This window comes from Dipodomys spectabilis, unplaced genomic scaffold, assembly GCF_019054845.1.
Source record: "Dipodomys spectabilis isolate Male_0828 unplaced genomic scaffold, ASM1905484v1 ptg000045l, whole genome shotgun sequence".
Lineage (NCBI taxonomy): Eukaryota > Metazoa > Chordata > Mammalia > Rodentia > Heteromyidae > Dipodomys > Dipodomys spectabilis.
The window spans coordinates 821,962-847,763 of record NW_024870722.1 but is presented as its reverse complement, the minus strand read 5'-3'; the positions used below and the strand labels follow the sequence as shown (position 1 = coordinate 847,763).

At 39.7% G+C, this 25,802-nt stretch overlaps 1 protein-coding gene across 1 annotated transcript in view; it reads right to left on the bottom strand.

Annotated features, from left to right (window-relative positions):
• Positions 1-10,699, bottom strand: part of Tmem170b (transmembrane protein 170B) — a 30,811-nt gene extending 20,112 nt beyond the window's left edge. The window contains exon 1 of the mRNA XM_042678519.1: positions 10,557-10,699. Coding sequence (XP_042534453.1) covers positions 10,557-10,653 — 97 coding nt within the window. The 5' untranslated portion in view covers positions 10,654-10,699. The remainder of the gene's footprint in view (positions 1-10,556) is intronic.
• Between the last annotated feature and the right edge of the window lie 15,103 nt (positions 10,700-25,802).

The following is a 25,802-nucleotide window of genomic DNA, read 5'->3' as shown; positions in this document are numbered from 1 at the left end:
AAACATTTTTCTTACCTTTTCATCACTCAAATTCCTGCATTTTCTCACTTAGACCTCACATACCACAAGTTGAAGCTATTATAAATATTTAATAATTGTTTCTTTTAAGAGAGCAAAAACACTAGTTTTCACAATCAACTGTAGCTCCTTCAAGAACTACTTTAACATACTGCCTTTTAAAACATATGGCAAGGGTACTGATTACCCACTTAAACAAAATTATCCTCTTGCTTGCTAATTATATAATTTCAAATAGTAAATTACAATACCCATCACTGAACAGTAAAAGGGAATTACTAGAAAAACAGGTTTAGCCTGGAGTCAGTAATCCTAGTAACTCAGAGAAGGCTGAGATCTGGGATCATGGTTCAAAGCCAGCCTGGGCTTTCCCTGTGAGACTCCTATCTCCAATTAACTACCCAAAAAGCCAGAAATGGAGCTATGCTTCAGGTGGTAGAGTGCTAGCCTTGAGTAAAAGTGCTTGAGTTCAAGCCCTAGGACTAACGCAAAAAGAAAAAAGAAAAAAAGAAATCCAGGTTTATAATTTACAACAACCACAATATCCCTTCCTTTAAAGAAATCAGGTTAAAATTGTTTTAAAAAAATTTTAAACATTGCTCTATATTTAAGCCATCACAATCCTCCTCGAAGATGCCATTTAATTTTCTCTCACAACTGATTAATCAATTATAAAAGTATATCGTTTAAATGTAAAAATCTGAATCTACTATGAATTAAAGCAGCAATTATACAGCACTTTCAATATTAATACCTGTATGCCTTTGAGCTAAATTATAAGTGTGACATTAAAAAAAATAGTAAGCAACAATGTGTTTCTTTAAATCAAACACCATCCTAAAAATAATCCCAGGTAAAATGTTTTACGATCTCATTATGTGTCCTATATGTTCAGTGCTGAAAATGAACTGCTATGTCAACAAAATTCTCAATAAAACACCATCCTGAACTTGTATCTGAATAAGGGACAGATCAGGAAATAAAAGCATAACCAGGAAAATTTAGTAAGGAATGCAAAGCCAGGTCAGACTGGAACATCACATCTTCAATGCTATTTATTCTGATAGCAATCCTGAGGAAGCAGCTGGGCCACAATGGATTTAAAAAGAGAAGAAAAAAAATTGTTGCTTGAGAACTAGAAGGGACCTTCAGATACTAAATCCAGAGATTTCAAGCCAATTTAAAAGAAATACTAATTAAATTCTAAAAGAACAAAGATTTTGTTGATTCTAAACCTCACCCTACAAATTGGCATACTCAAGGTCTGAAGAAACCCCACTTCAAAAATGGCGTAATTCCAAAGATTACGTGAAACAAGTTTATATAAAAATGAGTAAATTATTCCCTTAACTCCTAATGACATCTCTAAACTTTACTTAACTCATTAAAACTTCTAGACTAGCCTTTCCTCAACATCAGCATGAAAACTGTTGACAGTGTATGACGAAAGGGAGGTCACGGAAGTCTCTTCCCAAGTATCCTAATCCCATGCAGAGGACTAGGGCCTTGAATCTATATAACAGCCCCAGGTGACTCTCTTATGTGCTAGGCTTAGAACCCACAGCAGACTAAAGTACTTCATGGAATGAATAAGAAAAGAGAGTTTGATAATGAAAATCTAGTTTCATATCACTGATGGAAACATCTTTGTTAGACAGACATCCAAGGGTAGCATACTACCTTTAGACTTGATGAGCCCTAAAAGTGTGGTACTCCTGGACCACCCCAAAGCAGTCCACCTCTCTGCCATCCCATACACAAGTTCTTTCTCATTCTTTAGCTCCTCTTCTGTTGCCTGAATACCACAGCTTGGGTCTTCCTGAACACAACAAGCCACAGAACGACTTAAAATTGGCTAACTTTTCTAAGACCAGGAGCTCCTAATGGCATTGACTTGAGGTTCACTTCTCTTCATCAGTGTGTACAACTAGCACAGAACTCACCCAAAAAATGCCAAGATTAACCTTTGAAAGAAAGCCACCACTATTTTATATAATGCTACTATATAACAAACAGCATTTCTCCGAAGCACCATTTACAGAAATTTCATCCCCTTCATCCTGTCTTCTGTGTTATCTCTAGCCTTCCTTTAAAGGCTTTGCTTCATTCTTACCATCTCTAGTGTTAATGACTGTCGCAGCCAGCTTCCTGCAGCCCCCAAGGGTCCTCTACAAGCCTTGTATAGTTCCCTCCCACAATGTCTGTTTGACCACAGAAAAGAGCAAAAGTGTATGGCAACATTTCCAAGATTAGGTTATAAAACATTTTATGGCTTCTATTTTGGTTTCTCCACTCCACTTCCCCATCTTTTACTCTGAGGAAAATTATACTGCAAGCAATCCACAGAAGGGCCCTCCACCTCCTGCCACCTGCCATTTGGGTGTGCTTAGACGCTGGCCTTCTAGTTTCCAGGGCAGTCACCAGAGAATGTAGCCCTGGCTGACAGCTAGACTGGAGCACCCTAAGATCCTGAACCAGATCCAGCAGTCTTCAACATCAGAAATGGAGACATATTTCTCATTCTAAATGGCTAAATTAGAGAAAAATTGTTATTATTAGACCATGAATATAAAAACTTGTAAGTCAATACTCAGTAAAATCTAAGCTTTTGAGAATAGTAAACCATGTGTTATTTACCTTTGCATCTACAACAGCACCAAGTCCATGGCAATTATTCAATGTTTGCTCAATTGGGTTGACAGTGATAAATTTTCAAGTCCTGGCTTGCATGCTCTGTAAGCAGGGGCAAGATATTATATTCTCTGTTCCTGTTTTCTCATTTATATAAATGGAGTTCAAATGGATTGCATTATTATGAGGATCATATTAAATAATATGTATAATATTCTGGGAACAATGTCCAGTATCTTGAGAAGTATTAAATGTTAACTACTGAAAAGCAGAATTTCTTAAAAGGAAATACATCACACTCCTTCCTTGCAACGAAAAGCCTGCATATAAACTGTTGTATGTCAGATTTACAAGCCTTGGTGAATTAGGAAAAAAATTAGAAAATCAATGTACTTCAAACACATGAACATACACCATGATCTCAAGTGAAGGGCAATAATAAGCTAGCACTAATTAATCAGCTGTTGTTAATTGCCTTACCAATCTATACTCCCCAAAGCTATTTGCATTTTTTTCCAAATCCTACCATAGTCAGTGCCTATGTGCTCCTAGATCTCATTCCAAAATTTATACGCTAGCACCAGCATTTGGCTAAGGTAAAAATTCTGATTCTTCTTTCTTAAACTTTGATAAAAAGCCTATTTTTCCCAAGGCTTAATCTATGTAACTCAAGGTCACTGGATGAAATCTGATAGCCTAATGAGACCTCTATTAAGTGTGTTGTACTGCCACTGTGCAGTCTATGATGTTTCTACTGCTAAAATCTGAATCATTAAAATATGCAATTAGCATTCCATACCTTTTATAATCTCATATTTAAATAAGATAATAAATTGTGTGATGTTTAATGATAGTGAGATACCTGTAAAATGTCAGACATAATACCTGACCCATAATAAATAATGAATAAATATAGCCATAATAAGAATTGTTTCTCCAATATTATGTAAGTTCAATGGTTTCACTGTCATGACAGTCCTCTTACATTTGACCATTTTAATCCCAATTCCTCCTCTTCCTCCTCCTCCTTCTCCTCCTCCTCCTCCTCCTTCCCCCCCCCTCCTCCTCTTCTTCTTCTGCTGCTGCTGCTGCTGCTGACCTTTAGTAACTCTGACTCCAAGATTATCTTATTTTCCTGAACCTTCCTTTCAGTCACCAATGAATGAAAAGAAAGATAAATGAGCTTTATTCTAATACTTATCTACAAAAATTCAACCTGAGAAGCCCTAACACTAACCAGTTCAGAAACTGCTATAGGCTTAAGAAAAGTAATGTAGCCCTTGGATTTCATATTGCAGAGAGTATGGAGATATACTCATCAGATGGGAATTAAATGCTTTCCTTCAGATATACAGGTATGTTTCCTAAAAGTTAGGAAGTACAAATCCTACCAACATTCACTAGTTAGCTCTATACCACAAAAGAGAATGGAATTTTTCACGTATATTTCAGGAAAAAAAATGGAGGGGTTCAGCAAAAACATTGAAAAGTAAAATATGTAAGTAAGCCTATATGTATCAATTATATTTACACAATTCTACATGAACTCACTTCATCTACATAAACTCACTAACGGTGGAGCAAATCCTACTGGCATGGCAATAGTGAGGGAAGCACACCTGCCTGGAACTCTTCTGAAGGAAGGTGCTGGTTGTACCATTAAGTGTGAGCTGATCCAGACAGGGAAATACTAAGCACTAGCTTTTTCTCAATTTCTTTTATTTTAATGACACTGAAAAGTAACACTAAAATGGCTTAGCACTTTAAAGTATAAAAGGGAACTAAAATAATATGCTTATGAACATCTTAAGTACATACTTCTATAAACCATTACCAACTGTTCAACTTACAATTTTCACCTTTATATTTTGATGGTATAAAAATACATGCATACTATTATCATGGTTGTTGGAATTAAAGCAAATGAAAGGTTTTAAGAAGACTGGCATAACGACTTGTCAAAAAATGAACTTTACAACTTTGGCCGGAGGGGGGGGGGGTGGGGGGGGTGAGGTGGGAGGGTGGGAGATGGGAAGGGATGGGAAGGGGAAACAAAGGAGGAGGCTACAATGCTTGATGAGAAATGTACTCATTATCTTGCCCATGTAATTGTAACCCCTCTGTACAGTATTTTCACAATAAAAAATAAAAAAATAAAATTAAAAGTATATGCATACAACCATTCTAGTATTTTACTTTATATATAATAAAGTTACATGAGCTATTCAGCACATTCTTTCTGTTAGATGATTTTTGCCCAAGTATGGGCTAATGTCAGTGCTCTGAGCACATTTAAAGTAGGCTAGACTAAGTACTAAGCGCACTTTCAACTATAATGGATTTATCAAGATATAAAGCTGTAAGAAGCATCTGTATACTCACACATATGTATATAAGTATAATAGAAATACACACACATAACTTTTGCACGTTGAACCTGAATTCCAAGCCTCTCAATGCTTGCCATGAGTAGAGAAAAGGAGCACCTCTCCCCCACTTGCTGTTGATGAGAGAGATGAATCTAACTCAGCCTCTACTCTTTCTTAGAGCCTACTATCCCTCTTTCTAGCACCAACCTGGTTCTGTGTTTATCCCAAAGTTTAAGGACCATGTCTTTTTCTAAGTAAAAATTCTTTTCTAAATCCTTAGCAACCAAATTTGAGTCAGAACACAAAGGTGGAAAATAAATCATTTGAAGAAAATAAAACTAAATAAAGGATACACTTTATTACAGGTTTTCTTTTATTCAAGTTATCCTAAAAATTGAAAACATGGACATAATACTGACTATTTTTAGATTGAGATGTGGGAATTTAGAACACATTCAGAAAAAGAAAATGATATTTGAGGAAGAAAGAAAGCCATTTATTTCTCTACTTCAGTAAGCTGAAGAAAGAATATAAACTATTGTTAGGAATCCTGAAATTACAAGACCTGGGGAAGGTACAGATCTACAGATCACTGGAGATTAATCTACTTTACATGGAATCCTCATACTAGTGTCCCCAAAGGGGAAAGAAAATAAACTGAAGACTAAATTTGTAAGATTTCTACATTGGATATATTTATATGGGTTCCTAACTTTTACAAAGACAATGGCAACAAATTAGTGTATTGCTCCCTTACTTGAGTTTTCTAAGTTAACTTACTTAACTTAAGTTACTTACTTAAGTTATCTAAGTTATCTAAGTCATCTGACATTCAAAAATATTAAAACAAAAAATTAAACACAGAATCTCAGAAACAAATAATTCCTAAGATTTTAATTGCTTAAAACTTTGCATAACACATCTTGTCTGTTAAGATATGAATTGCCCCTCGGTTCAGAGTATCCACCCTGAGTACCTTACCCACCTGTTAGTTACTAAGGAACCATCTGTTTTCAGCTCAACAATTGCAGAATCATAAGGATTATGTTCAGATACTTGTTCCCTTTTCATCTCTCTCTCTCCTTAGTGCCAGTTTCCAACTCTGGCTTTTTTGGCCATTAACTGGAGGTAGAATCTCACAGACTTTACAGACTTTTTTACCTGGGTGAGCTTTGAGCCGCAATCCTTAGATCTCAGCCTCCTCTGAGTGGCTAGGATTTTAAGTGTAAGATCTACTTAGTGTAGATCTTACAATCTGAACCAAAGAGAATCACTTTTCTACTCATTGGGTATGGGATAGAAGTTACTCTGCCTCAATGTCTGAATTTATAAACTGAAGAAAAAGATCTCTCTGAAGATAATTAAGATTAAATAAACATGATAGTGTGGTACTTTGCACAGAATATAACTGTGCTAATTTTTCTTAATCTTAGCCCCAAAGCACAAGAGTAGTGATGCTGACAATTTTGTCACAGTGTATTGTTATAAGTGTTTGGTTGTAGTTTTTACTGTTAATCTCTTACTGCATCTAGAGTAAACTAAATGTGATCCTTAAGATACATGTGTAGGAAAAGAAGTACATAATAGGATTCAGTACGATCTGTGGTCTCCGGCAACCACTGAGGGAATGTATTCCTCAGGGATACGTGAGGATTACTGCAGTTCCACTCACATTCTCAGCCTCACTGGAGACAGAAAGAAAAGGCAAAGAATCAGGAGACATTGGCTCTAGTAGTCCTGCCTCTGCCATTAAACTGACACTTAACTGGTAACAATGGTAATTCAGGACTTCCAAAATGTAATTCTAACTCTACAGTGTTGTTTCTAAACATCATTATCATTGAAATAGTTATTTCCTGGGCTGGGAAGGTGGCTCAGTGGTAGGATGCTTGCTTTACATGCATGAGGCCCTGGGTTGGATTCCTCAGAACCACATAAGCAAAAAAAAGCTGGAAGTAGTGCTATGGCTCAAGTGGTAGAGTGCTAGCCTTGAGCTGAAGGACAGCACCCAGGCCTAGAGTTCAGGACCCACAACTGACATATATATACATATATATATATATATATATGACATATATATATGACATAATATGACATATATCTGTATATATATATGTGTGTGTATATATATATATATATGTGTCAGGAAGTAATTCTTATACAGACCACTTTTTAATGGTCAGTTTCAGATAAAATAGTCCAATATATTTTCCCACTTTGCCTATGACATAACATACAAAGAGAATAACATTACACTTGTTCAGTTTGTATAAAGAAAAACACAGAAACAAGAGCACATTTTCCCTTTATTATTTAAGTAAGCAGATTCCTGCAATAGTTTCATAGTCATTTCTTAAATCCAAGTCAGTCTGGTTTTACCTTATGCTCCTTTATTGTAAAATAAAATGCCTTCTGACTTAGTGTAGATCTTACAATCTGAACCAAAGAGAATCACTTTTCTACTCATTGGGTATGGGATAGAAGTTACTCTGCCTCAATGTCTGAATTTATAAACTGAAGAAAAAGATCTCTCTGAAGATAATTAAGATTAAATAAACATGATAGTGTGGTACTTTGCACAGAATATAACTGTGCTAAATAGGTTTGTGTATGTTTTAAAGTTATGTAAGGCAATTATCAAAAAAGTTGTTCAAACATATTATTCCTCATTAATAAGCATATTCATTCCAAGAAGACATAGCTGAAAAATGCAACGTGGAAAGCTTTTAAAATTCAATCCAATAAGCATGTATTTCACACTTACTGTGTGCCAAGTACTTAACTCCAGCTACTAAGGAGGTAAAATCAGGAAAGTTAAGATTTATAGCCAGCTAGGGCAAAAAGTTAGTAACACCCATCTCAATCAACAAGCAAAGCCTTTGGGGCATGTGCCAATAACCCCAGCTACATGGAAAGCATAGGTCAAGCCAGGTTTAAAAAAAAAAAAAACCCACCAGATCTAATCTAAAAATAAACTAATTACATCAAAATATGGCCTGAGTGTGACCCAAGTAGTAGAGTACCAACCTCACAAGCATGAGGTCCTGAATTCTAACCTCATTCCTGACATCAGACAAAAAGCATGGTATAGAAGAAAAAGGAGTACTATTGGCAAAGATTTGAGTCTTGCAGTGGTGGGCAACCTTTACTAGGCCAAGGCTCATTTGCATATTTATAACATCTTTGTAAGAGAATACAACCCAAGCAGCTAGAAGGATGGCAGTTAAGAGCCAAAGAGAAGCATCTGAGAAACACGACTGTCCCAAATGATTTCAAAGGCCTTCTGCAGACCAAGGACCACATGTAAGCCTACCTAGAAGTCCAGCTGGCTAGTTGCTATGTATTGGTTTAGGGCAGTTTAATTTTTCTGAGTTTTCTCATAAATATACTTTTTAGAGTTACTCTGAAGATTAGAAATAACATATAAAGTGTATTCAATAAATGATAGGCTTATGAAACATACCTTTGCCTTCTGGCACTTTTACCCACTTGCATAGAATTCTTCATATTCAAACCTTAGTTATTTCCCAATGGTTTCTACATTCCCATCCCTCCTCAGTTCTACCTTTGAATATTCAGTATATTCTTTATGAAACAGCAAGCCTATGTTAAGCCATCCATTGTTAAGATCACATTGAGCTGTAACTGATGCTAACTCTGGGTTGGTAATTGCTATTGTCAATCTAACAGTTGGCTTATGAAACTGGAAGCCACAATAACAGTATTTTTAAATATTGTTAACTTTGGCCAAGAAATATTTATATTTTCACTTACTCTCTGGCTCCCAAAATGAACTTTCTCTAAAAACTCTCTGATGAACTAAGCTAGTCATTAACACATATAAATACATGTTTTTATTACATCCTTACCATTTAACTCTAATAAACATAAATGATAATCTTGAAATATGAAAAAAGTAGGTAAATACAAAGCAGAATTGAATGAAAACATGGACAAAGTAGGTAAATAGTTAAGTACAAAGGATAAGGCAATCAATCTCTAAATCATGAAATGGCCTCTATGTCAATTTAGTTTTTCAGATCTATAAAAACTATATAAAGTCAAACCAGGTTCCTCTGGTCCCTGGCCTATAATCTTGACTACTCAGGCAGCTGAGATCTGAGGATCTACATCCCGAAGCTAGTCAAGGTACATAAATTCAAAGGATTCATCTCCAATTAACCATCAAAATGCCAGAAATGGCTCATGGTGGCTGTGTGTCCAAAAGCCAAGCAAGGGCTCACGGCCCTTCCTGAGGTCAAGCATCAGTACCAGAACAACAACAACAACAAAGTAAAATAAAAATAAGGTGTAAATAATTACATCTAAAAAGTGAGGTTACCATGAATCAATCTGGAATCTACCTTAATTTTCCTACTTCAAGAAAATAGGTGCCATTAAACTTATCCTTGTGGCATATAAATTCTAGGAAGAACTTTTCTGTGAACTCTATCATTTTATATATATATATCTATGCATGTGTTATATTTATATATGCATGCACTTGTTATATACACATTATTAGTCAATTAAACATCACAGATTTTGAAATATTAATGTTGAATTAAAATGAATACTTTATTCGAAGAGCTACATCCTGAGCATGATTTTAGGATCGTTTTTCTGAGAAAAAGCCCGGAAACCTCACCAAATTGTAATTGCATCTTCTTCTGGTGAATACGACTCTCAAAGGCTGTATGTAGATTAAAATTCAGAACCTAGAGTGCATTTTCACATTAACACCACCATAACTCTGTCCACAAAGCAAACCTACAGATTAGACTCCCAAGTAACTGCTCACTCTAGCAAGGAGAAAGTGATGTTAGAATATAGTTCCACAAGTCCAACTCCTGACAGCCTCCATGAATGAAGGGAATTACACAAAAATGATTTAATGTCTCAGAAGCAGCCACTTGAGGCTGGAGACAGACTGACCCCAGGAAACGAGAGGGAGAGAGAAGACCGATGCAGCTAACAAGCTTCCAATGAACTAGACCTTGGCCCAGCACCTGACCCGTTATAATCTACTTAGTCATCTCCTCCACAAAAACAAATGAACGGTCAAAGCAGAGATCACAGGCAATGTGGATCCTGTCTTTGGGTTGAGATTTATCAGAAAAGAGAAAATGAGAGTAAAACCAGAAAAGGAGGGGTGGGGGTGGGGGGAAGATCTCAAAAGAAAGGAGCGGTGTGCGTGTGCGTGTGCGTGCCAGGGGGAGGGGACGGTAATGACACAGATGCTAACGGTGCTTAAGTCTCCCGCTCCGGGTGTGGAAGCAGGGTCACCCTCGGCCCTCCCCGCGCCGGGCGGGACGCAGGGGTGGAGGGAGATCGTGCACGTTCCCGGGGACCGTCCGCGCCGAGGGACGGCGGATGCCGCCGTGGATCGGATGAACCCCCCTCCCCGTGCCCAGACGCGGGGTGCACGGGAGGTGGGGCGGCAGGAGCGCTCCCCACCCTCCGCGAGGAAGGACGGACCGCGGCGAGGGGGCGGTCCGCAGCCCCAGCCCCAGCCCCCTCCCGGGCGCAGCAAATTACCGGTGAGGTTCCTCAGCACCGTCCCGTGGGCCCAGAGGCTCAGGACCTGCTGCACCGACAGGTTGATCATGGAGTGGTCGCCCCCCTCCGCCTTCATCTTCCCCGGTGGGCGCCCGCCGCCCTCTCCGGGGACGCCGGGCGGCGGCGGCTGCGAGGCGCGGGGAGCAGCGGCGGGTGCGCGGCTCCTCCAGGCCGCCGCCGCCGGGGGTGGCTGCGGGGCGCCGGGCTGGACGCAGCTGCCTCGGCCGACGGGCCTCGAGGGGGGGCCGCTCAGCGTGTCTCCCAGGCAGCCCCCTCCCCGCCGGGGAGACATTGAGGACCGTGGGGCCGGGGAGGGGAGGGGGCCGGGCGCTGTCCCCCGCGCGGCCCCCGAGCGAGGACTCAGTCGGGCGGAGGAGGCCGCGGCTCCCGGTCAGCGGCCGCGCCGCGTCGCGGGGGCCCGACGCGAGCCGAGGCCGAGGTCACGCCGGGAGGCGCGGGGTGATGATGGGCAACCGGCAGGTGCAGCCCCGGACGGGGCCCGGCTCATCGCCGCTGGTAGACGAGGAGGAGATGCGGGGCCCGGAGGACGCTGCGGAGCCGGCCGCGGCGGCACCTGCCGCCCGCCTGCCCGCCTTCGGGTCGCCGACACTCGAGGAACCGCCCCCTCCACCCGCGGCCGCCGGCGGGCCTCTCGTGCGCGCGCGTGCGTCGCCTCATCCCAGTCCCTCCTCGCCCGAGCGGCTGCGCATGCGCACTCCGCCCCGCTCCCTCGACCTGCCCGCCCTCCGACAGCCGGCGGGCCCCTAAGCCCTCCTCCTCCCTCTCCTTTCACGCTAGAGCTTTGCGTGGCTTGACAGCGACAGGCGTCCGCCCGCAGTGGGGCGGAGGGAAGTGCAATCACGTCACTGGCGCCACCGCCGAGCCTCGCTGCTGATTGGCTGCTCCAAGGGAACGGTCTCCACGGTCTCCACGCCCCCTCTCGCCCCCAGCTCGCGGGCACGCGCCCCGGGAAGATCGGGAGCTTTTGCTTGTAGCCTGGCGGCGTGCGCCGGAGGGAGGGGCGCTCCTACACGCTGCGTGCGGTGCACGCGGTGACAGTTCTGCTCTGTGCCTGCTGGGGAAACGCGTGCCTTAATGGTGTTTGCGAGCAACTTTTTGGACAGGCGTCAACATCTCTATTTAGATTCATTTGCAGTTTGTTTTTAAATTCCAGTGACCTGGATAAGTCCATAACTTGCAGAATATAAGTTAAAGCTAGTGAAGCAGATATATCCTCTTTGTCGTTGAAATCAGTTTTTCTACCTGCAGCAAGAACTTGGCCGGGATCCGAAGTCACCCACTGATGCAAGGTTCTGCAGGTGCTCTAATCCCCAGTGCTCTGTCTTTCCTGGTACTATTCTTTTCAATCTAAATGGCAAATGTCCATTATTTTCTTTCCTAGTGCTCAAACTACAGCTCATTCTCCAATAGATAGATAGATAGATAGATAGATAGATAGATAGATAGATAGATAGATAGATAGATAGATAGATAGATAGAACATATCTAGATATATCTCCAAAACATAATTATGTATGCATGTATAGAGAAAGAGATGTAGAACCAAAGCATAACAGAAATAATAAACTTGCAAGAAGGATGCAATAGCAGAAATTTTATAACACATTTATTCATAGGCAATAAAAAACTAAAACCAACACAAACGTCCTCCAGTAGTTGAACGGGACCCTAATTTTTTTTTTTTTCAGATGAGCTATTTGGCGACCTCAGCTTAAAGGCATTATGCTAAGTGAAAGCAGCCAATGACAAAAAGGAACATGTTGTTTGATTCTATTTACATAATTTTCTTCCAAAGATGACAAAACAGAGCTGTGACTAAACACAGAGCTGTTCTCAGGGCCTGAGGTGAAAGGAGAGAGGAAGTAATGAGAACCAGCAGAAGAGCTTTGAAGGATGAAGATATTTCCACTGTGGTGGAATCTGTAGATGCACTGAACTCATGCACAAGTAATGTGGATGTAATTAATGAACCACATTGTCTTTAATGAATTATTATACATTTTTGAGTTTATAGGAACTCTTTGTGTGTGTATATATATATATATATATAATTTTTTTTGTTCAGGTGTTCATTTTCTTCTATTTGAATTCCAGTGATGTTACCAATATACATCTCAGAGTCACATTCTCTACAGAGTAGATTGTTATAAAGTAAGGCTACCCACAAGCTCCACCCCTTATGTTCCTGGCCAGGTCCCTTTCTGTTTCTGGGTGTATTGTGGTGCAGCTCTGGGTACTCTTACCAATGACTGAAGAGATATGGATACCCAATCTTAAATTTTCAGCCTCTAGAACTGTAAGCTAAAAATAAATACATAATTACCCAGCTTCAGATACGTTAGTAACAAAAAATGCACTACTCAATATAATACATACAAAATACAGACACACACATAATATGTGTACTCAGGCAATATATTGCTTATTTTATTTATAATATACAGGTCTGCCATCATATATATACATTCCTCATTACAGACCTGTATATATTTATATCTACATATCTACATATATATATACCTGTTTTCCATAAATGCTGAGAGTTCTAAAAATGGAATAAGAGGAGTATCTAGCACATTTAAAGTGTTGAGATTGAAGGCCTCCTTCTTAGCCAAGGCCATGCAAATAGGTCAACAAGAGCAGCCAATCAGCACCTTCCCTGCGTGTCTCCCCCTTTCTTGATGGGTAAAGGGATGGAAGAGCTTATTTTAAAAGCAAATTAGCTAATATTGATTGAGCAGGATACTAAGTGAAGAAATGGTTGATGAGGTGTCATCTCAGAATTAGGCCAGAGGTTCTGCAGGGCCCAACACAATTCCTCCCTGCTACAGGGAACATTTTAGAGTTTGGCTGTAAGGGAGACTTCCCTGCTATGTTCAAGTTCCTCATGTTTGTCCTGGATGTTCAGTTTCAAATAAGGCATAATGTCATCTTCTACTGTAAGGTATGGTACAAAGTAGAATGAAAGGATAAATAAGGAACTTGATTTACTCCAGAAGATAAAGACCAATTCATGGTCCATATAGAATAGAAAGCCCATTTTAAAAGATCTCATTGTTGGGGCTGGGAAGGTGGCTCAGTGGTAGAGCGCTTCCCTTGCATGCTCAAGGCCCTGGGTTCGATTCCTTAGCACCACATAAGCAAAAAGAAAAAAGCCGGAAGTGGCGCTGTGGCTCAAGTGGTAGAGCACTAGCCTTGAGCTGAAGAGCTGAGGGATAGCACCCAGGCCCAGAGTTCAGGCCCCACGACCGGACCCAAAAAAAAAAGATCTCATTGTTTAAAAGATAGAGAGCTCATGTGAAATGTTCTTCAAAAACGTTTCTTAATACTGAAAAAAAGTCTCTTTGTGCCCTCCCCCTTTTTGGGGGGCGGGTCCAGTTGTGGGGCCTGAACTCTGGGCTTGGGCGCTGTCCCTCAGCTCTTCAGCTCAAGGCTAGGGTTCTACCACTTGAGCTACAGCACCACTTCCGGCTTTTTGCTTATGTGGTGCTGAGGAATCAAACCCAGGGCCTCAGGCATGCAAGGCAAGTGCTCTACCACTGAGCCACCTTCCCAGTCCCTCACCCCTTTTTTATGTTCGGAGTCAAACTGAGAGCTGCATGAAGAACCACTTTATTAAGACCATGAAGAACCCTTTTATTAACCTCCCTGGAGCCTCTGGAGAAACTATATAAAATGGGGGTCAAATTAAAAAGACCCCTTTACCTTTATCATCCTTTTTCTTTCCTGGAAGTGCGAATGCAATGTGAATAGAGAGTTTCAAACCAATTTAAAACAGTTTCAAATCACTGTTTATTCTTTTGGTTCTTATTTATTTAGTGCCCATACTAGGGCTTGAACTCAGAGCCTAGGTGCTGTCCTTTTTAGCCTTTTCAATCAAAATTGGTGCCCTTCCACCTGAGCCACAGCTCCACTTCTGGCTCTTTGCTGGTTAATTGGAGGTAAGAATCTCATGGAGCCTGATGACCATGGCTCAAGTATGTAATCCTAATCAGGGGACTGAGATTACAGTTCAAAGACAGCCCAGGCAGGAAACTTTGTGAGACTCTTCTCTCCAGTAAAATATTCAAAAAAACAAAAACAAAAAGAACTTCAGGGACAGCACCCAGGCCCAGAGCTCAAGCCCCAGGACCAGCAAAAAAAAAAAAAAAGGAGTCTCAGACTTTCCAGCCTGCCTGTTCTGGCTTCAAACCATGATCCTCAGATCACAGTCTCCTGAGTAGACAGGATTGCAGGTGTAAGCCACCAGTGCCCCGCTCTATTATTGGTAAACCCTTGACAAGCAAGTCAATTTTCTTCTTATGCATACTGAGGTCTAACGTAGGAAAAGAAAATAAAGGAAATATATTTAAATAGATAATTTATTTCAAAATTGCTGAGAAAATCTCAATCAGAAAAACTCCTCTGGGAAGAGATAGTGGAGATTGATGGAAGGGGTGACATTGATTGAAATACATTGTACTCATAAGTTGAAATGTTGAACCAAATCCCTTTTGTACAACTAAAGATAATTAAGAAGAAAAATAACAGCCCTGCATTTTTCACCATGGCTTCCATGATAGTAGCTGGTTAGGCTGTTTTATGTATCTGGGGCATAATGATGTATACTTTGCACCTTAAAAAGTTATATTGAAGCCGGGTGCAGGTGACCATGCCTGTAATCCTAGCTAGTCAAGGGCCTGAGATTTGAGGATCATGGTTCAAAGCTAGCTTGGGTAGGAAAGTCCATGAGACTCTTATCTAAAATTAACTACCAAAAAAGCTGGAAGTGGTGCTGTGACTCAAGTGGTAGAACACTAATCTTGAGCAAAAGAAACTCAGGGACAATGCCTAGGCCCCAAGTTCAAGCCCCAGGATGGGGGTGGAGAGGAGGGGAGGGGAGGGGAGTTACATTAAAAATCTTGCCTGATTTAAATTTATTGAGAATTTAAGCCAACAACATTGATTTTTCATTCAAAACTGGAATTTTTTCTTTCATAGGTGTGTATTTAGGTTTGATAAATAGTAGGTTTGATAAATACTTGTCATGCTTCTGAAAAATGCCTTTAATAGTGCTAATCTCTACCATTTGAGGGTGAATTGAGTGTTCATAAATTCTAAAGATGTTTGGTCAATTTTCAATTAAATGATTAACTTAGTAAATATACTTTGTTGATAAAAAGTGAGGCATGTTGCCAGGCTCCATTTCTCAAACTATGACCAACCCTGTGTCCTAGATGTGCCACTCTAAATAAGGTCTTTATTTCCTCCCAGGATTATTGCAGCAATGCCTTAGTTAGCTTGCCTGGCTCTGGTCTCCACCCTTCAATCAGTAATTACTACTTCCCCAAAGACAAGGCTCCTCATGCTCTCCCTCTGCCCAGCCATTCCTTACATTCTGCTGCTCATATTTAAACTCCTCTTCCATTCCCTATCCACCATGCTCACCCAGTGCAATGTCCTACAGCTTCTAGCATGTATGTGGTACCCGGGGTGGACAGGCTGCTCCTCTGCACAGATAAGCTCTCTTATCCCCATGCTCAGCCCTTTGTTGCCCATTCTGCCCTTTATCTGCTCAAATCCTGTCCCTTTCTCCAAGTTGCAGGTCCAACCCCAGGTCTAGGAAGTTCTCTCTGACCATTTCAGCTTCATTTTGTGTTAGCAGAGACTCTAAAAGACAATGATAGGAAAACTGTCAGAAAGGCAAAATGGACTCTGTCTCTTTTTCTCTCTCCTTGGCTTCTACATTTATGCCTGCTCCATTTCTCTTTTCCTTAGTTTAGAACTTCTGAATTTCAACATACATCTTACTCTGAGGTGTCTAGTTCCATATATTGTTGCTTTATATCTCTTCCTTTCTATTTTTGCAAGGCAAATGATGACCAAAACCACATATATTCTTTTTGTCCCCTATAATGCCTATGGCCTTAGCACAGTGCTGCATATTTATTGAATAATTTTTTACTTGATTCACTTAAGTCTTTAACAAGTTTTTTTGTTTTTTTTGTTTTGTTTTTTTGGGGGGGTCCGGTCGTGGGGCCTGAACTCTGGGCCTGGGTGCTGTCCCTCAGCTCTTCAGCTCAAGGCTAGCGCTCTACCACTTGAGCCACAGTGCCACTTCTGGCTTTTTTCTTTTTGCTTATGTGGTACTGAGGAATCGAACTCAGGGCCTCAGGCATGCAAGGCAAACACTCTACCACTGAGCCAACTTCCCAGCTCTCTTTAACAAGTTTTAACATTTCTTACAGAAATGTAGAAACAGTAACTTTCTAAAAATGAATGTGCACCTTTGCCTCAAGCTAAATTCATGGAGCCAATGGATCATGGACTAAAACCCAAAACACTATAAGCCAAACAAAATCAACCTTTTTTTAAAATAAGTAGTTTATCTCAAGTATTTTGTAATAATGTCCCAAGGCTAACTAACACATTAGGAGGGAAAACCCACCTTTCTTAAGCAATGTGAATGTCAATATTTTGTCTTAATTATTAAAAATATGTATTTATGTTGAACCCAAACTTAATGAAAATACTCATAGGCAATTAAAAGCTAAAATTTCAAGTGTTTCACTTGTCTACATTTGACACACCAAGACAGAAAAAAACTGAAATCAAGTTTTATGATTTTTTTGAGAACAACTTGATGAGATTAGATTGAAGAAAATAATCTTAAAGAGCCATCTGATGTTAAATGCTAAGCGTTTTTCTGACAATTGACTTCCTCTAGTCAAGAAAATTGCATAAAAATTTAGCACTGAAGCTTCACGAGGGCAGAAATGTTCTGTGGAACTCTATATTCTGCACCTTGGTAAGCAAAGCAGGAACACTAAAAATGTCCAGCTTAGACAGATGTTTAGACTGAGGGAGTAGCTAAGGAAAAGGAGTCCCTCCATTTGTGGATGCAGGATATGTGCATAATGAATAGTGTTGGGTGATTGCTTGTTTGTGGGAGAAAATCTCTCACAAGCTATTTTATTTTTTTATTATCTGGGCCTCTTAAACTGAAACTCTACTTGACAAAAATAAGTTGGGAGTCAGGTGTTATAATAATGGACAATTTTCTAGGACTAAAAGGCAGAGATGTAACTGGAGCTCTGGAAGGAAGTGAAAACAGCAACTGACAGTTGACAAAATCTTGCCCTGTTCACCTTCTCCTTTTTTTGTCTCCACCGTCTCTCTCCTTCCCTCCCTACCTCTGATCTCTCTCTCTCTCTCTTCCTTCCCTCCTCTCCCTTTATTCCCTCCCTAATCTTCCCCCTCCCTCCCTCCCTCTCCATCTCCTACTGTATCCATCTCCTCCTCTCCCTCTCTCCCCACCCCTTTTTCTTCTGCGGAAGCATGCTGCATCCGCAGGTCACATGAAAAGATAAACTTCCTCTTGGACCTAATTTTGAAATTGGTGAGTGAGACCATACTTGACTCCTAGTCAGTTGGCAGAAGTTGGACAATCAAATATGGCTGTGAAATAGTATCTGCTGTAGATTTAGCTGCCTGAAGAATGTTCCTGTGGCTTTTTGGTAACAGGTTATTTAAGTATAATGTTGAAATGTTCAGATTTGTGACCTTCTCTAAATTTCACTAGGGGCAGGTGAAGGACTAAATACATAAAATAGATTTAGAGTGATCATAGACAATAAAAAGTAACTATTCCATAGAAGAATGTTTATGAGTTGAACAGATATTCTAGAAATAGATATGTATTAGAAGTGTGATTTGAACATAGCTTATATTTAAAATTTATGTCATGGAAAATCAGCCATTAAGGTTATGAAATATTTCAAAATGAATGGTAACATCAATTACATGCAAAAACTTATTGTGGGAAGAATGATGGAAGGTGTGACCTTGGTCAAGATACACTGTATTGATAAATTGAATGTTGACCCAAAACCCCTTTGTACAACTACTTTAAAATGATAAAAATAAATAAATACATGTTTGAAAGGAAAAAATAATGAAAACCTATATGTAAACTAAGTTAATAGTAAAGAAATTTTATAATATAGTATATAGAAGATTAGGAAGACTACCCCCAAAATTTTACGTTTGCTACTTTCTGAGTTGTATGTTCATGAGTCTCTTTTGTTATACAAGTTATTTTTAGGGCTATCATTAATAAATAATTATTATTGGTCTTATTATTATATTTTGCTGGTTTGGAGGCTTGAACTTGGGGTATGGGTGCTGTCCTTGAACTTCTTTTGCTCAAGGCTAGTACTCTATCACTTCAACCACAGCTCCATTACCAGCTTTTGGGCAGTTGATTGGAGATAAGAGTCTCACAGACTTTCCTATCCAAGCTGGCTTTGAACCATGATCCTCAGATCTCAGCCTCCTGACTAGCTAGGATTACAGACAAGAACCACCTGCACCTGGCTTCAGTGTAACTTTTTAAGGTACAAAGTAGTCATCATTATGCCCCAGATACATAAATAGCCTAACCAGCTACTATCGTGGAAGCCATGGTGAAAAATGGAAGGGTGTTATTTTTCTTTTTAATTATCTTTAATTGTACAAAGGGGTTTTGGTTCAACATCTCAATTTATAAGTACAATATATATCAATCAATGTCACCCTTTCCATCATTCTACACTATCTTTTCCCAGAAGGGTTTTTCTGATTGAAATTTCCTGATTACTTTATTGGAAATAAGAATCTCAACAGCTTTCCTGCCCAGGCTGGCTTTGAACCACAATCCTCAGATCCCAACTGCCTGTAGCTAGGATTACAGGTATAAAGCAGCTAGGACCCAGCTGAGAATTGTTATTATTTTAAAAGCTTATTTGTGTAAATAGGAAAAGAACAACCCTGGAATTGGAATATCACCCTACTGTTGGAAACACTGCCTTAACTAACTGATACCACATTACCAATGTATGGCTAGAAAAGGATAATGTGTCAGATTACCATGACACAGAAGTGATGCTGAAGAACTTTCCAGCTACTTTCATACAACCTTCTTCCATTTAAATATCCAACTGTTCCAGAATCTTGGATTGAAAAAGTTTCATTTTTACCCTAATGGGTTTTTTGTTGTTAAAAATTGTTTAACCCTATGTGTGAGTCTGAAACTTAGCTCTATTCTGTTTCATTCGGATCTGCTGGTTCTTATGATTATATCTCCACAGTCATGATTAATGAATGTACCCTTAGTACATGTTAAATTCAAATAGTATAAACATCCAGCTATTGCTTTCTCTGTCAGTGAGTTCAAAAGTCAAAGAGCTGTGTTTGGGAGTGTTCAATGCAGTCAGGCTATCCTAAAGGAGGTCAGGTTACTCCATGACCTTCCCTCAAGTGATCCATAGCACACAGAAGGGTCTAATAACTGTCAATAAGGAAGGCAAACTGCCTGAACATCCAACACTTTAGGGGTGTTTGTAGGAATGGATGCTATAAACATCAGCTCTAATAGTATCTAACAGTGTGTTAACCATTCTGTCTGACTAAACTGTATCAAAACAAGAAAATTAGATTGTATTATTTCCTTCTTTCAAGAAAAGGAAACTTCCAGCTAACTGGAAACTTCCCAATGATGATGACTAGAGGTATTATGCCTCACGTAAGGCTTCAGAGCAGATCCAAGTCAGAATCCAGATGTTCTCATTTCTACCCAGGGTTTCTTTAGTACAATTTCTCTGTGGTTCTTACATGAACTAGAAGCTGGAAATAGTTCATTACATGCAAAAGATTTTATGCCTTCTTTGTTGCTATCATTATTTAAAGAAAAAAACAAGCAACTCCAGACATGACTTCAAAGCAACTATGCAATCCAATTTCAGTCCATGGAGCTTCTCACTTTGCCAAGATAGTTAGTGCTCTAGAAGTCATATCTGTCCATCAACACAGTTGATTACCTTCGGTCTTTACCCAACTGAAAAAGAAATATCAACCATAAATTACAAAATTGTTCTTCATTAACTTTGGACAGGCAACCTATATTACTTTTAAATATCTCGTTAAAACTGGCAGTCTGAATATATGAATATAGGTGGAAGTACTTGTGCCACCCACCCATTTCACAGGCTAGTTGACAAATAATGCAAAGAGCTTTATGTCTCTGCAGTGGGATATGGGAACATAATGACTTGTTAGCATTCCAGCTGCTATCCCAATTGTTATAACTACCTTAACTGGTGACTTTGTGGATGCAGTAAGCAAATCTTAGCTATAAAATGAATGCATGGTCCTTATTTAAAGCTTCAGACTATTTGTTTTCTCTATAGGAAAATATTTGCAACAGTTTTCAAGTGAATGTGAATGGATGTCAGGGTTACATGTGAAGGTTAGCCAAGGCAGTGTTCAGAAAAGAGGTCAAATCTAGTGTGACACTAGAAGCACGGACAATTTAAAGGTCATTAAACTGAATGCTTATGGTATATGCATTTTATGATATGTAAATTTTACCTTAAAAGTATAAATAGGGCTGGGAAGGTGGCTCAGTGGTAGAGTGCTTGCCTTGCATGCCTGAGGCCCTGGGTTCGATTCCTCAGCACCACATAAGCAAAAAGAAAAAAGCCGGAAGTGGCGCTATGGCTCAAGTGGTAGAGCGCTAGCCTTGGGCTGAAGAGCTGAGGGACAGTGCCCAGGCCCAGAGTTCAGGCCCCACAACTGGACCCAAAAATAAAAGAAGTTCAGGGACAGTGCTCAGGCCCTGAGTTCAAGCCCCAGGACTAGCAAAAAAAAAAAAAAAAGTATAAATAAAGAACTCTAGTAAAGTTTGCTTATTGTGGGGTAAGGGTCTGTAACTCCTTTTTATGAATTTTAGATATAACTTAAATATACATTATATGTACATATATATGCATTACATATATATGTATTATGTGTATATACACATATATGTATATATGTGTATTATGTATATATGCATTCACATACATATATGTATGCATATATGTATTATATGCATGTGTATATACATGTTTATACATAATACATATATACATACAGTATACATATATAGGTATTATATACATATATGTATTATATATGCATTATATACAAGACTTATTATATAATATGTATGTATTATATATACATATATATGTATTATATACATATATGTATTATATGCATTATATATAATACTATTATATAATATATGTATTAAATATACATATATATGTATTATATGCCCATATGTACTATGTGCATATATATGTAAATATATATACATATATACACCAATGTATATTTTATATAATCCATACACAGAATATATGTATATGTAACACAATATACACATATTATATGTTATGTACATCCTATTATAACATATCATTTATTTATACATATTGCATATAGAAATGTGAAGTAGCAGTGTATGTACCATGTGTTTGATTGAAATGGGAAATAGTAATGTATGAGTGTATTTTAAAAGGAGAATAGGACTAGGGTCTGGGAAGGTGGCTCAGTAGTAGAGCGCTTGCCTTGCATGCATGAGGCCCTGGGTTCGATTCCTCAGCATCACATCAGCAGAAAAAGCCAGAAGTGGTGCTGTGGCTCAAGTGGTAGAGTGCTAGTTTTGAGCTGAAGAGCTGAGGGACAGTGCCCAGGCCCAGAGTTCAGGCCCCATGACTGGCAAAAAAAAAAAAAGAGAGAGAGAGAGAGAATAGGACTTAATTTTTAAATATTAATTTTCTGCGTGGTGCTTGTGGCTTATGCCTATAATCCTAGGATTATATACCTATAATCCTGAGGATCATAGTTTGAAGCCACCCAGTCAAACAAAACTGTGAGGCTCTCATCTCCAATTAACCAGTAAATAACTGGAACTAGTATACCACAAGTGGTAGAGTACCAGCCTTGAGTGAATATGTCAGACAAGAGCATGAGGCTCTGTGCACAAGTCTAATACAGAGGTTTGAAAATTAAACAGCTGTCATATTCATTCTTGAGGGAAAAAAATCCCACTCTTCCAAGAAGCTAATGTATGTGTATGTGTGTGAGGAATTATTTAGCTCACTAATGAGAATATCAACAAGAGAGTATCCACAAGATAGTAATGACAGTTCTAAGGAGAAAATAAATTTCTACTTATGAACAATGAATAAAATGAGTGATGGAATAAAATCACAAATTACTTTGGAACTGGTCAGTACCCTGTAAAATGATATCATTATAATCTGTATGACATTTTTTAATGGACAGAAAGAAATTGCAACATACCAATATTTGGCATACAAATATTGAGCATGCAGAGGCCCACCATAACAGTAGTAAAAGAGTAATCCCACTCCTAAAAGAGTGATCCTCAACTGGAGACATATTTCCCCCTCAGAGGTGCTGACAGCTGGCCTTGGATGAGTCCACACACTTAAAGGGTTTGCTGTGCCCCAGAATTTAGCCTCCCCATTCCAACAAGCCATTGATGCCTGGGGACCTTTTATACTCTTACAACTAAGTGGACATTGGATTTACAATGTCCCCGAAGGCCCCATGTTGTGAAGACTTATCAACATTTGATGGTTCTGCTCAGAGTGGTGGTAAGACTTTGAGGAGGTGGGGCCTAGTGGGAGGTCATTGGGGGCATGTCCTAGAAAAGGATATTGGGACCTTGCTTCCCCCACATCTCCCTCTCCCTCCCTCGTTCCCCTCCCCTCTCTCTTGCTTCCCAATCGCCAGGAGGTGAATGTGCTTCCTCCACCACAGCCACATGCTGGTGCCACAATATACTGTGCTGCACAGGCCCAAAGAAGCAGTGCAAAGTGACCATGGACCAAAACCTCTGGAACCATATACCCAAACAAACCTTTCCTGCATATAAACCGATTATTCCTCTGTGATTTGTCACAGTGATGGAAATTCAGCTGACACAGGGTGCTTTTGGAATCTGTTAGGTAGAAGCCAGGGGTGCTATTAAATAGCCTATAATACACAGGGAAGCCCCCCCCCTCGCCTACAACACAGAATCACACAACCCAGAATGTCTCCATGATAGTTTAAGCAATGTTCTAATATCATAAGTAAATGATACATTTAAATGCAAAATTGGGATAACCATGGTAGCTATGTTGTATAGTTTGGAGGAGAATTAAATCATTGTAGATGATTGTATTTTACAAAGGTAAGTACATCAATGATATATCTCGTCCCACACCTTCTTCTTCCCATGTTACACTGACATTTCCTTGTGGAGAGCTGGGTTTTTGATCCTTGTCCTTGAACCTAGGTGGCCTCTGTAACTGCTTCTATCAATAGCAACACAGTGGAAGTGTGGAAGTGATACTTTGTGACTCTGGTTGCTGGGCCATAAAAAGTCATACAACGCACTTGCTCTTGCTCTTCCTCCTTTCTCCCCCTCCCTCCCCCTCTCCCTCCCATTGAGCCAACTGGCAATCTTTGAACTCATATGCAAGCAAGGCTTTGGGATGATTCGAGGCGCCACCATACTGTAACCAAACTAGAAAGGAACTTCCACCCAGGACCACCTATCTGCCCTTCTCGATCTTCTCTATGTCTGTGGCCCACGGACCATAATGATTATTAGTGTTTAAGCCCTGATATTTGGGGAGAACTTATACCACAGACACAGGCACTAAATCAACACACATGCTTCTCAGCACAATGATTGACAAGAGCATTAATTGGTCTCTTAGGGGTAGAAGGAAAGACAATTTCAGTAATTTGTAATTTTAGTATTTTAAAGTAGTGTTTCAAGTTAATATGTAGTAATCTAAACATTAATTTTGTTAGTATAGTAGTTAGAATTTACTTTTTCTTTAAATGTGTGTGCACTAGAGGGCAGTCTGTTCATCCACAGAGAACAATTCATCGATCTGATCTGGTCCTACATCGAGGTGTAATTTTCTAATCCAAACACCAGGTGGAGCCTGCCCCTAATTTATCTCTGTCCCTTTCAGAAAGAGAACATGACAAAACAGCAAAAAAAAAAAAAAGTCTTCAAATCTGAGGCAACAATGCTCAAAAGGGAGTGTACTCAATACCTTGCTCATGTAACTGTAACCCCTCTGTACAGCATTTTTACAATAAAAAACATACAAAAAAAGATGTTTCTGCATATAAGAAGGAAAACAGCTAGATGCTGGTGGCTCACACTTGTAATCCTAGCTACTCAGGAGGCTGAGATCTGAAGATCAAGGTTCAAAGCCAGCCTGGGCAGGAAAATAAATCACCAGAAAACTGGAAATGGCGCTGTGGCTCAAGTGGTAGAGTGGTTGCCTTGAGCTGAAGAGCTGAGAGACAGAGCCCAGGCCCAGAGTTCAAGCCCCATGACTGACAAAAAAAAAAAAGGAAGACATATTAAAGAATGTTTTGTAAGGAGGTTGGGAAGGTGGTTCAGTGGTAGAGTGTTTGCCTTGCCCTGGGTTCTATTCCTCAGCACCACATAAACAGAAAAGGCCAGAAGTGGCACTGTGGCTCAAGTGGTAGAGCACTAATCTTGAGCTGAAGAGCTAAGGGACAGCACCCAGGCCCAGAGTTCAGGCCCCACGACCAACCAAAAAAAAAAAAGAATGTTTTGTAAGGGTTGGGCCGTGGCTCAAGAGGTAGAAATTGGGAGACAATCTTGCACAAATTCTAGAAGACAGAAAACTACATTTTGATGAATAACTACCTCAGGCAGAGTGTGCAAACAGAATCCTTATTTTTTCCTGTTTTAAATACAGCAGAGCGGGTTTTGTTCTCTTTAATCCCTGAAACAGAGAAGGGTTCTGGGCGTCTATAATTTCTTAACAATGCTGTGCTTCATCTTTGCTCTCCCTTAGAAGCACAGCAAATGCAGCTTGTGTTGAAGCTACCTTCTGACAGTGACACTATATTTTCCAATATTTATATGTTATGGTTTTATTACCTATTATAATAATATATGTTATACTCTAGCAATATTGATAGGAGCCCAGATAATATTCATGCCACCATTTTAGCTTACAGCTTTTCAAGTTTCCAAGATTTTTTTTTCTAGTTCTTTGTTTTGTATACACAGGGATTTACTGGTTCAATGACTGTGAAAACAGGCCTGATTCTGATTGCAGGAAATCTGGGAACCAAATTGCGTACAATGAATTAAGTGCCTGAACCAAAAACATTGTAAGTCTTGAGCTCTTCTGACAAATTCAAAGCAGACCTTAGCAGTAATTATGTAGGTAACCTGAGAAGGTTTGCCCTCAAAATGCCAGTCACCCAGCTTCCCTGTGACTCTTCTAGGCTGCTGGATCTAACCAGAGATACCTCAAGGAGAAGTGAGCTGGAGAATAAGGAACG